The sequence below is a fragment of the Oncorhynchus clarkii genome, chromosome 6, assembly GCF_045791955.1.
Source record: "Oncorhynchus clarkii lewisi isolate Uvic-CL-2024 chromosome 6, UVic_Ocla_1.0, whole genome shotgun sequence".
Classification (NCBI taxonomy): domain Eukaryota; kingdom Metazoa; phylum Chordata; class Actinopteri; order Salmoniformes; family Salmonidae; genus Oncorhynchus; species Oncorhynchus clarkii.
Window position 1 is genome coordinate 39,097,568 of NC_092152.1, and position 13,476 is coordinate 39,111,043.

Consider the following 13,476-nt stretch of genomic DNA (forward strand, 5'->3'; position numbering starts at 1 on the left):
GACAAGGCTCCGCTGATAACCAGGTGTGGCGGTGGTAAGGATTCACTCCATGGTGCTGAAAAGAAAGCTCTGCTGTTGGGACAACTTTATGTAGGCCCTAACAGTTTGTGGGCACCTTTAATCACCGTTATAGTGCAATTAATTAGGGTTCAATTCCCGGTCCGACTCTCTTCTCTGTATACATCAATGATGTCGCTCTTGCTGCTGGTGATTCTCTGATCCACCTCTACGCAGACGACACCATTCTGTATACTTTTGGCCCTTCATTGGACACTGTGTTAACTAACCTCCAAACGAGCTTCAATGCCATACAGCTCTCCTTCCGTGGCCTCCAACTGCTCTTAAATGCGAGTAAAACTAAATGCATGCTCTTCAACCGATCGCTGCCTGCACCTGCCCGCCCGTCCAGCATCACTACTCTGGACGGTTCTGACTTAAAATATGTGGACAACCACAAATACCTAGGTGTCTGGTTAGACTGTAAACTCTCCTTCCAGACTCACATTAAGCATCTCCAATCCAAAGTTAAATCTAGAATCGGCTTCCTATTCCACAACAAAGCATCCGTCACTCATGCTGCCAAACATACCCTCATAAAACTGACTATCCTACTGATCCTTGACTTTGGCGATGTCATTTACAAAATAGCCTCCAACACTCTACTCAGCAAATTGGATGCAGTCTATCACAGTGGCATCCGTTTTGTCACCAAAGCCCCATATACTACCCACCTCTGCGACCTGTATGCTCTCGTTGGCTGGCCCTCGCTACATATTCATCGCCAAACCCACTGGCTCCAGGTCATCTATAAATCTTTGCTAGGTAAAGCCCCGCCTTATCTCAGCTCACTAGTCCCCATAGCAGCATAGTAGTACGCGCTCCAGCAAGTATATTTCACTGGTCACCCCCAAAGCCAATTATTTATTTGGCCGCCTTTCCTTCCAGTTCTTTGCTGCCAATGACTGGAATGAACTGCAAAAATCACTGAAGCTGGAGACTCATTATCTCCCTCACTAACTTTAAGCACCAGCTGTCAGAGCAGCTCACAGATCACTGCACCTGTACATAGCCCATCTGTAAATATAGCCCATCCAACTACCTTATCCCCATACTGTTATTTATCTTTTTTGCTCCTTTGCACCCCAGTATCTCTACTTGCACATTCATCTTCTGCACATCTATCACATCTATCACAGTGTTAAATTGCTATATTGCAATTTTTCACCACTATGGCCTATTTATTGCCTTTACCTCCCTTATCCTACCTATTTGCACACACTGTATATATACTTTTTCTATTGCATTATTGACTGTATGTTTGTTTATTCCATGTGTAGCTCTCTGTGTTGTTGTTTGTGATGCACTGCTCTGCTTTATCTTGGCCAGGTCACAGTTGTAAATGAAAACTTGTTCTCAACTAGCCTACCTGGTTAAATAAAGGTGAAATAAAAAATTGAAAAATTAAAACATTACTGTATTGTTTAGTGTTGTGTTGTTTAGTGGCTTTGCTGGCATGCATCTAAAAAAAAAATAAAAACTGTCCCCAAAAAGATTTACATGCTAAAATTGCCACTGGTATGGCTTAAGGTGCAAGTTATGTGTGCTTAACCTCCTCTTCCTCTCTAACTTAGAAGTTGAAATTAGACTTTGAATTTGAAGTTGAATACTGCCCTCCCTCTCATCCCTCACTACTTCTCCTCATCTCTTCAACCTACTTCATCCCTTGTTCCCTTGTCTCTCACTCTACACAGCTGTCTGGTATACACATATCCATGGTTCTGATTCATGTTGTGGATCAAACACAGGCATTATGCATATGGGTGTGTGTGTGTGTGTGTGTGTGTGTGTGTGTGTGTGTGTGTGTGTGTGTGTGTGTGTGTGTGTGTGTGTGTGTGTGTGTGTGTGTGTGTGTGTGTGTGTGAGAGTTGCTGTCGTCAGTTTACCCACAAACACTGCCTGCTTTAAAGGAGGAAGTAGAGAGGGAAAAGGATGAGGGGAAACAGAGAAAAGAAACAGCCCTAAATGTAAGTGGAACAGAGTGGAAGAAGAGAAACAAGCCTAAAAAAAGAAATCTCCATAATTCATGAATGTTTATTTGACACGTAATGCTATTGTGCATGTTAAGATGCTTTTAGCGCTGTCGTCGCTTGTCTTTGTTTAAGAGGACTCTCTCAAAGTTAGGTATTTATTCCCACGTGTTGTCCAGCACGCAATACTGAATCTCTCTCTATACTGTTGTAGTATGAATGCCATAGTTAAGACAAACGTGTTGGAAGAAACACTCAGAAATTATAACTAATGTTGTGCATTCTGCTGTGCCCAATTTATAACGGAAATACCTTTATTGAGACTGTTGCCTAAGCCTGGGGTTACACAAAGCAACTATCATGCAATTTTAGTTGCAGTTGCAAGTGGCATCATCTCAAGTAACTTTGCTGTTACATGAAGCAACTCAAATACAATTAAAATTGCATAGTACAGCCAATCAAATTGAAGATGCTTCTGTCATATTGTTTGAGAATTTCATTTCAATTCCATTTCAACAGTGGAGATTTGTAAAAACCCTACTGTCTTTCTCTCCGACATTTGCAACATTGTTTCAATATACAAATTCGATGTCCAGCTGTCCCATAGTGTCGGGATTCGGGACGAGACAGATACAGGCAGGCAACGTTTCTCAACCAGTCGAAATCATGAATCTGCTGGCATCATTTTTATGGATATACACAAAGAAATGTAATTGAAAAAATGCCAAAAGAAACTAAGTGCAGCTAGTTTGCAGTCTTTCCAGCTTGAAGCGATTGTGTTAGCTGTGTTGTTGGCTAGCTCCTCTGAACATCAGTGTCCTGATGAGTGAGCACATTTTCCAGGCGAAATCATGCCTCATTAGCTCATTGTTATGGATGTATCCAAATAAATGCCTCTGGAAAACAGCTTAACCCTCTATGGCATGACTTTTTATTTTTTGTGGGAAAAATATTTCACCCGGTTTTTGGGGAGCTTCGGGGCCCCTGATAATATATCCATCATAAAATTTGTCGTCGTCGTCCCCCAAACAGATATTGGTTTCTTGCTGAAACACCAAGGTTTTCTATAGTACGTATGATAAGTGGAATAAGGAAAACAAGCAATATATGCATTAGAACAAGTTTAATTTAGACAAACATCAACCACAAATAGTTCCAGTCAATCACAATAAGAAGCTTCAAAGTCAAAACATCAAACAATCAAATAAACTAACATCCAAATGAGTGTGTGTGTGTGTGTGTGTGTGTGTGTGTGTGTGTGTGTGTGTGTGTGTGTGTGTGTGTGTGTGTGTGTGTGTGTGTGTGTGTGTGTGTGTGTGTGTGTGTGTGTGTGTGTGTGTGTGGAGTGGTTAGCCTATGTGTGCGGGTATATGTGCAAGTGTGTATGTGTTTCAGTGTGTCTGAATGTGTGTTTGTGTGGGTTATTATTTGAATCAGTGTTTCTCTTTTTGACAAAGCACACTCTGATTTCCAATTCTGTGTGGAACCTCAGGAAGCAGTTGCTGGTGGATGTGAAACAGAGGTGGACATCACATTTCTGGCACTTGGCTTTTGGTGTACCTGTGCACCCTGGTACCTTGCATCTCCCCTTCTTTTCAGTGGGCTGTGGCATCCAGGTGCACATCAGGGACTGGAATTGGAGCAGCGGGTTCTTTTCTCCTCTTCTCCTCATACCTCACCAGCAATTGTGGAACTGGGACAACATTTCTCGCGCTCCAGACTCTTTCCACTTTTGCAATGTATGACTTGAAGGTATACAGCTTCATTTGTTCCTTCTTTCTCATGCCAGTGCCTTCACAATCTCTTCGGTAGAGCAGCCAGGTGGTCACGATGATCATATCCAGGAAGTGGAACACCAGCCGGCGGTAACACTTCTTTGACCTGATTTTGTCCTGGTACAGTGAGTCGAGCAGATCCACCCCACCCATATTCTTGTTGTATTCTTACACCACAGCAGGGCAGGGGACTTTGGCGATAATCTTTCGCTTCAGATCCCAACTGTCAACCTCAGGGATTTTTTGATGGCCTCCCATCTATTCAGTATCATGGTGTCAGCTACTTGGGACACTCGGCAGGCTTTGTTCCAAAACATGAAGGTGCCTGGTAAACCAAACAATGTACACCACAATACCCAGGAACTGCTCCAATTCTTTTGGTGTGAGGTTAAGGGGCTTGTTTACGTTACATTGTATCGCATATAGATTTGACTGCCCTACAATAACTTCCAGAATGTCTTCAGAGAAAAACTGCTTGGAGTACTGGAGGAGGGACATGATATCATCAGATCTTGAAAGCAGGCCCTGCCATTCTGGGTAAGCATTGAAGTATGCATTGTGGGGTGTTGTCCACCGGGGTAGGCGTGGATCATCAACCTCTGCTACATCTTCATCCTCAGGCATTCTCCTTTATAAAAGAAAGCAGGAAGCACACATTTGAATGTGTCATATACCCTTCTTCATCCACTGACACGCATGCAAACACACACACACCACACACACATTACTTTGCTGACTGACCCCTAACTGACCCCTGACCTCCTAACTGTCTTTCGAACCTGATTCGGGGATCCACTCTTCCTGACTCTCCTCAAGCTCACTGTCCTCACTGTCAGCGACAATGACCCTAACTGCTCGATGATGTTCCTTCTGCCCATAAAACGTTATTGTGTCCATTTCCTGTAAGCATCAGTAGATAGTAAAGTAAAAACATTATTAAACATAATTATGCATCCGAGCACATCTCCACACTTTAGCCTGATATTGCCCGAACAAAAGTGGTCTAACGGCACAATGTTGCCCTGAGGCAACAAACCAAAAAAACACAGTTTTAGTATATAAATAAAAACAAAATAAGTATTTAAACAATCAAACATACTTCTTTACATTCTCATGCACATGCATATATTTTTTTTATATGAAGTTATTTGAATTTAAACATGTTAAAAAGTGATTTTATCTTACCAATTGGTGGCCCTGTGTCCCATACGGCGTTGCTTCGTGAAAGGACTGCTCCACCCCCAGACAAAAGGCCATACTCACTTCAGCCCCTCATTTCATTGGACACAGACATGTTAGAATTTTTTTTTTTTTTTTTTTTAAAATGAAAGGGGTGGTTTGAGGTACAAAAAGGTAGTTTGTTGCCTGAGGGAAACACCATGCCACAGAGGGTTAAACAAATGCAAATGCAGCTACTTTGCTGTTATTCTGCCTGCACTTTTTGACGTGACTCTAAGTTAGCCGTAGTTGGCTAGCTAGCAAGCAAGGGATAAGAATGTTGCCAGCCAGTATGGCAATGGAACATTTAGAACGAATGACTGGGTCGCGTCTCTAGCAACCGAACCGATAGAACGAACGACCTGCCGGCTTGGGTAGCAACCCTAGATTTGTGTCGGGACTATATCTTGTATATTCATTATTTGAATATGTTGGTAACCTGTTGTATAAAACTGATGTTTGGAGGATATATTGGCACAGGTGTTGTTAAGCTCAACTTTGTCTCGGGCCTAACACCCGTGCCAATATATCCTCCAAACACCGTCTTCAAGGGCATTATCACTTAAACATCTCCTGCTGTGCTTGTCTTTGTTCTGTCAACCTTGGTAGAGGGTTGTTCTGCGCAGCACTGACAGCTGTGTGTTGACATGACAACTGGGTCAGGATTCCGAACCGTCGAATGGATCATGTGACAAAAGTGTTTGTTTTGATTGGCTGTTGAAAAGTTTTAATTGGATGCAACCAAGTTACAGATTAGTTGCAGGGGGGTGCTTCGCGAAGCAATCAAGAAAAATCTCAGTTGCAAGCAACTAAAATTGTGTGCAAGTTGCATCGTGTAACGGCAGCCTAACGGTTTGCGTGTTAGATACCAAGCTAAAGCTAACGTGTGTTTTCTAGACAGCTGGTTTACAAATAAAATACTGTCAAGGTCTCTTACAAAAATCAACTGGGTGCCTGTGACAGTACGATGCACTCCCTGAAATGACTCAGTGATGAATGAGAGAGAGAGAGAGAGAGAGCGAGCGAGCAAGAGAGAGCACCTCCCCCAGACCTAAATTAACGAGGGAGGTTTTGGTGTGTGTGCACGTGTGTATTAGCGTGCGTGCTTTACTCTTCATATACAAACTTCTCAGTCCAATCTCCACCCATCCATATGTGTTCCTTTAATCTGAATATAATAAATCTAACCAAATTGATACAATGAAACACTGTCCATACTCCTCTGCAACACATGAGAACCCTGGTGCACTGAATACACCGACAATTTATTGTACCCTTTATCCTGTAAGAGCTACACTGTGACACATGATTCATACAGTCACAGCCACACAACGCTGTCCGGCAGAGAAGTGAGTTACAGTCCAGTCTCCATGAACACAGTCACACAGTGTGCACTGCAGCGGCTCAGTGTTTAACACTGATTAAAACTGTCATGCCAATGTCATGCTGTAAATGTTCGTACATTGATTCATTGCCACGGTTACACACCACTGCCCATTGTCGCACAGCCGCCAGGCCTAAGGAACTAAAAATGTTGACAAGCTGTTGTAGCAGTGTCAGTCTCAACAACGCAAACCCAGCTCCTGGTCCCATCTACAGTAGTACAGCTAGGCTTGTCTCCCAAATGGCACCCTATTATATATATACTGTAGTGCGCAACTTCTGAGCTGGGTTTGAGTTGGTGAGACAGACACTAGCTTTCCTCCTTTACCGCCAGCCCATCCATGCACAGACAGCAACCCAGACACTCACGCACGCCAATCATTATTGACTTCTGGAGTCAACTGTCTGGCTCTTAGGCAAAGTGTTGTATGATCACGCTACCTGGAACAGTGAGAGGCTACTAAGACATGGTCGATCATTAGAGTTGGTCTGACGGACAGGGTGTGAGTGTGAGGTGGGGGGCACAACAACAATGTTAGAGGGTGCCTGTGCGTCTGTGTGTGTGCACGTGTGTGTCTGCACAGGGGTTGTTGGGGCGGGGGCCACACCACACTACAGCACTGTGTACAGGGCAGCCAGGTCAGACATGGAAGGTACCTCTCAGTCTCTGTTATAGTAGAGGTTGCCTCCTGTTCTCGTTTCCTCCTCTTTCTCTCAGCAATGCACCGGAATGCCCTGCTGGGACGTCACAGTGTTAACGGGGTCAGGGCTCAGAGGTCAGAAGTGAGGGGCTGGGTTTGTGAGTGCAGGGTTAGAAGGCGTTAGTGAGCGGGGACCCACGCCACAGAGAATTAGCCATCACAGGGTTAGCACTGGTTAGTGGCTAGTGGGTTAGAGCCAGCAGCACAGGTGCTTGTTGTACACGACACACACTGCCAACACACACATAAGGATACCACGAAGACAGCAATTGTGTTTGTGTGTACCTCCTAAATGGATATATGTTGTGACAGGGTGCCAAAAAGAGTAACCATCATGTGTGACAGATGCTATCCATATTTTACGCAATGGGGTCAATCACTGCCTGTCACACAGAGGATGAGAACTGTCTGTGTGTGTGTGTGTGTGTGTGTGTGTGTGTGTTGCCTACTGTGCATAAACTAGACTGCTGTATGCTGTGGTATAAACTAATAACTACTAATGAGGATTACAAAACAAATGACTTCACAACCTGTTCTATGTATACTGGACAGTGCACAATTAAGAAATAAGGTCCAAAAGACTTGTGCTATGTGCTGAATATAGTTACAAGTAAATTGCGTTGTTTGGCCCGAAGTCAACCCATTTACCGGTGACAGAATTCAGCACATAGCACGGTCTCGAGTGCTTTATTGCTTTAATAAAACGGTTACCAACATTAAAATAACAATACATTTAACTTGTTTAGTATGGTGTGTTTGAAACTCCACTTACTACTCGTAGCTGTATAGTCTGTTTGTGTTGGTCTTGGCTAGGTTAATGTTACTGTTGGTTAGCTAGCTAGCAGTCACTCACTCACAGCACCGTCATTAAAAGGGGCATGAGGGAAGCCCCGCATGCCTGCAATATTATGTTTTTCTATGTAGTGAGAACGCTCGGGAGCAGGCAACGTTGAGAAGTAATCTTTAAACGTGTTGCCCTTTTCTTACATTTAGCTTTGTAATTAACTAAAACAAGGAGACAACAAAAAAAATTGCATTGGAAAAAGGTGAAGTTTTTGCTGTGCACCAATGGGGTAACCTAGGTAACCACAGGTTGTTTTCCCCACAGGCGGGAGGGGGCGCAACGTTATATATAATACCAACTGGGACTATGCTAGCTAAACTGGATAACTAGCTAGCCTACAGCTAGCCTAGTTATGTCTGCTAACGCTCTGTACATTGCCATTTATCGTCCATCCACTAAAAGAAGTGTTCTGTGTCGCCTGGTGCACCTCTCCGGCAGAAAAGAGGAAGATAATGGATACTGTTCCTGGAGACAATGTACCATGCGACATGGGACACTTTTATAGTGGATGTACAATAAATGGCAATGTACAGATTAATGAGAACAAAACATCTTAAAAGTTAGCAGACATAACTAAATAAGCTATAGGCTAGCTAGCTAGTTTAGCAACAATTGTTTGTTAGAAGTATAGAAAGAACAACCAGTGTTTTTCCCTAACAACATTGCCCGACTCTTTCGTCTAAAGGAATACTTAAATAGTATGAATTGAATTATCAAGATAAAGTTAATGAAAATGTGTCATTTATTTACATTTTATATGTTGGTAACCGTTTTATAGAAGCAATAAGGCACTCGAGACCGTGCTATGTGCAGAATACAGTCTAAGTTAAATGGGTTGGCTGGCCAACAGCATTTACCCGTGACTGTATTCAGCATGGTCTCTTGTGCCTTATTGCTTAATTATGAAATATAATCTATTCACTCTCAATGCGTCCCAAATGGGAACCTATTTCCTTCATAGTACTCTACTTTTGACCAAGGTAGTGCCCTATATAGGGAATAGGGTGTCAGTTGCGATCTACTTCTATCTAGACGGGCACCACTAAAACAATGAGTCGCATAATGGCCTTTTCTTGAGACCACCTACAATGTGTACTTTTCATTACACTTGTGCACTTGTGTATTATACAATATTGCGTAACTACAGTAAGCCTATATTGCTCTAGGCAATTCTTTGTTCCTTCCCGAATGCGTCCTTTTGAAGAGTCAGTCGTCCTTTTGTTGCACCGAATGAACTGACGAAGCCAAACTTAAAACAACGTCAGTGTGGAGAGGGGTGTGTGTGTCATGACCCTGGCTACAGAGGAACAGAACACTACACTACCATCTCTAGTGTGACTCATTGTGCTACAGTACTGTGTCTTTTATGTTCTGCATTGTTGATCCGTAGATTAATACAATTTAATACCAGCTATACTGTTATAGTGAGAATTCAATCTGCACTTATTTACAATTTAGACCGATTGTGCAGAATATGTATTGTTTATTCATTGGAGCTTTGGATACTGTTGATGTTTTCCCGTAACATCGAACACTCAGTACAGCAGGGGGGGGGGGGGGGGGGGGGGGGGGGGGGGGGGGGGGGGGTTTAAGAGGGGTTAATAAGGATGAAGGATGCAGTGGGTAATAGCACACAGGGAGACATAGCCAAGAGTTTAACAGTGAGTTGTCTGAGGGGCACAGAGGAGGAGTGAGAGAAAGAGAGAGTTACTCACGATATACTGTAGGCGCAGGAGTTGGTGCAGGCCGTGTGGAGGAAGGGAAGGAAAGAGAGGAGAATCAAGTTAAGACGCTTTAGTAATAAATAAAGAACTTGACAGAGAGATATACGTTTGGGAGAGCTAGCTGTCAATCATATGATATTCCAGTCAAGGACACTGTGTGCATCACAAATTGCACCCTATTCCCTATATAGTGCACTACTTTTCACCAGAGCCCTATGGGTCCTGGTCAAAAGTACAGCACTATATAGGGGATAAAGTGCAGGGTCTCCATGGGGAGTATGAGGGGGGGACAGATGACGCAGAGGACAGGAGGGACAGTGACAGATGTGCACAGAGAGGGAGCGATGGAGAGAGAGTGTGGGATCCAGGGGGACGGCCAGATAGGAGATGAGTGGAGAGATGAGTGGTGTGAGAGAGGGAGCAGGGAGAATGACAGTGGCGTGCTGGGAGTGCAGGGTGTGTGTGGGCCGTAATTACTAGTTCAACCAGACAGGTGATAATTAAGCAGTCAGCAGTGTGTGTGTGTGTGTGTGTGTGTGTGTGTGTGTGTGTGTGTGTGTGTGTGTGTGTGTGTGTGTGTGTGTGTGTGTGTGTGTGTGTGTGTGTGTGTGTGTGTGTGTGTGTGTATATGTGTGTGTGTGTGCGCGTGTTTGTGTGTGTGTGTGTGTGTGTGCGCGTGCGCGTGCGTGCGTGCGAGAGCGTGCCTCGTGTGTGTGTATGTGTGTAGACTAATGAACCTGCTCATGCAACACACAGTGCCCAAGGTCCAAAGGCCTTGCACAGTCATTAGCCCTTCTGTACTGCATGACAGAGCCTCTCTGAAACTACTGGCCTCCAACTGTGTCCAGGGTAGAGCCATGTGAAGAAGTCAAAACGTCTCAAATGGCACCCTTTTCCCTTTATAGAGCACTATATACTGTTGGGAATCCGGTGCATATTTGGGAGGCACTCTGAACTGTCATCTATCTTTAGATCCGTGTTGAGAACACAGAACTCTTGAGGAAGCCATGTCATGTTCGTTAGGAGTGTGTTATATCTGGACTGGGCGTATCCTATACTCACGCCTGCATTGTTGTGGTTGCCGTCTGGAAGCTGAACATATTCTCTTTGGGGAACCAGCTATTAGGGTTGTCCTCTACATACCAAGGAAACAAAGCAGCAGTTTAGCCCACAACATAAGACTCCAACTGTTGTTCTCTCTCAGCAGTTACCATGCTTCATACAATGTTAGAGCTGAGATCCGTTCTCAAACTTTTTGGGGGCCGGGGACCCCTTTTTTGATAGTAAATTAGTCAGGTACCCCTTCAAACCAAGTCTCGGGCCCTGGGAAAGAACATTTTAAAGGCTTGCCTTTTTGGGTTGTTGATTTGGGGTTGTTGCAGCTTTAACGTTAATATCCTGCAATTCTACAAATTTTTCCATGAGGCAGATAGAAAACTTTGGTGTTTTAAAGCTTAAAATACAGTGAATTTATGAAAAATAAAGATTGTTGGGGAATACAAGAAGTATTGAGTTGTAAAATCTATAATTTTTATTTTACCTTTATTTAACTAGGCAAGTCAGTTAAGAACAAAATCTTATTTTCAATGACGGCCTAGGAACAGTGGGTTAACTGCCTGTTCAGGGGCAGAACAACAGATTTGTACCTTGTCAGCTCGGGGGTTTGAACTTGCAACCTTCCAGTTACTAGTCCAACGCTCTAACCACTAGGCTACCCTGCCACTCCAATTGGTATACTGTGGATACCAAAATCCCTGTGAGTCTCCCAGGCTCATGTTAACCCAGGGTTAAGAACATAAATTCTAGTTGAATAATATTACATTGTATTGTATCACTTATTCCACAGATCTCTTGGCCAAAATGCGTTTAATCTGTTGTTAGTAATATTCATAAAAAATACAAAATAATGATAAGTTTATATATATTTTTACAGTATATAGTACCAGTAAAAAGTTTGGTCACACCTACTCATTCAAGGGTTTTTCTTTATTTTGACTATTTTCTACATTGTAGAATAATAGTGAAGACATCAAAACTATGAAATAAGATATATGGAATCATGTAGTAACAAAAGAAAATGTTTTCATTTCAAAATAGATGTTATATTTGAGATTGGCTCAAACACATTAAGGAAAGGAATTCCACAAATTAACTTTTAACAAGGCACGGTGACTACCTCATGAAGCTGGTTGAGAGAATGCTAAGAGTGTGCAAAACTGTCATCAAGGCAAAGGGAGGCTACTTTGAAGAATCTCAAATATAAAATATATTTGGATTTGTTTAACATTTTCTGGGTTACTACATGATTCCCTGTGTGTTATTTCATAGTTTTGATGTCTTCACTATTATTAGTAAAAATAAAGAAAAACCCTTGAATGAGTAGGTGTGATTGAGATTAAGATTTAGCTGTGGGCCCCCTGCAGTACCTCCGCGGGCCCCACTGTTTGAAGTAACATCATTGTTGTTGTAATATTACAAACGGACATGGCAGTTTCACTGATACAGATTCCAAACGCTTTGCGTTTGAGAAAAACATTCTGTTCCAAATTAATCTTATCATAGTGGACAAGGGATGGCGATAAAGAGATATATAGACACCTAAGGCCCCACTCCCCTCCATTCTTCCCTCCCCCTCCTCCTCCTCACCTCTCTCCTCAGCAGAGCCTTGTCTGTCTCTGTCTCGGTCTTCGCTGTACATCCTCTCCAGCTTCTTCCTTTGTTTGCCTCCGTCTTGCGGGGACGTCTCCAGATCCAGGGAACGCTGGCTCTGACATGGGGCCCTGATGCAGGTCACAGACTCTGGGGTGCAGTCCTCCCGCGAGCCCCCCCTCCGCACCCCCCAGTCCCGGATGTTATGGGCGCTCCCCGAGCTCTGCAGGGGCTGGGACCTGTGGTTCTGTGGGCCATGGTTATGGTTGCCACGGTGATGGTTGCCACCACCACCGCCGCCGTGTTGGTATTTGCTGCCTGGTGGTTGTGGATTGGAGTACGAGGGCTGGTTGGAGGAGGGAGGAGGGGACAGGGGCTGCTTCAGCACCTCCAGCTCCAGGCTCTCCTCGCTGCCTCTGCCCCCTAGCATGCCTCCCTCCCTGGTGATGGTGTAGACCCGCTGGGCAGCTGGCTTCAGGCCCGTCAGACTTCCCTCAGTGGACCTGGGAGGAGGCTGTTGCTCAAAGGAGAAGCTGCGCTCCGCTGAGAGCCCTGCTGAGAGCCCTGCTGAGAGCTCCGCTGAGAGCCCTGCTGAGAGCCTGCGCTTGGACGGTCCTGTGGACTGCAAACTATCTGGCTGCAGGGTGCTGGGCTGGGGATGGAGACAGCTGGACTGGGGATGCAGGGTGCTGGGCTGTGACTGGAGACTGTGGGCCAGGGGCTGATTCTGAGGGTGCAGGTTGTTGTGGAGACGACTGAGGTCAGGGGAGTCTGTGTCTTGGCCGATAAAGGTATCAGACAGCAGGTGATCTGGAGAGAGAGAGAGAGTGAGAGAGAGAGGAGGGGGGTGGAGAGAGAGAGAGAGAGAGAGAGAGAGTCGAAGAGATGAGCTGTTTGTCTTTTGATCTCAAGGCCTTGGCAACATTTGAGCAAACATCAGGGAGCCAAGAAAGCTTTTGGGAGATGAGAGGGGGAATGAGATGTGAAGAGATGGATGACGGAGAAGGGGAATTGGGAGGGACTTTAAGAGGATAAGTTGAAGGATAGAAGGGGTTTGGCAGACTTGCCTGGTCCTGGGCCTTGGGAAGATATACCCTCTCACAGTAAAATATGCCAATAATGTGGTCAAATTTTCAGAGCATTCTCTGCTTCTAA

General features: G+C 44.3%; 1 protein-coding gene across 1 annotated transcript in view; it reads right to left on the reverse strand.

The window, feature by feature from the left end:
• LOC139412062 (NMDA receptor synaptonuclear signaling and neuronal migration factor-like) overlaps positions 1 to 13,476 on the reverse strand; it is a 39,649-nt gene that overhangs the window by 16,033 nt on the left and 10,140 nt on the right. The window contains exons 3-6 of the mRNA XM_071158856.1: positions 12,319 to 13,131; positions 10,735 to 10,807; positions 9,664 to 9,669; positions 7,061 to 7,138 (exon numbers count right to left, since the gene is read on the reverse strand). Coding sequence (XP_071014957.1) covers positions 7,061 to 7,138; positions 9,664 to 9,669; positions 10,735 to 10,807; positions 12,319 to 13,131 — 970 coding nt within the window. The remainder of the gene's footprint in view (positions 1 to 7,060; positions 7,139 to 9,663; positions 9,670 to 10,734; positions 10,808 to 12,318; positions 13,132 to 13,476) is intronic.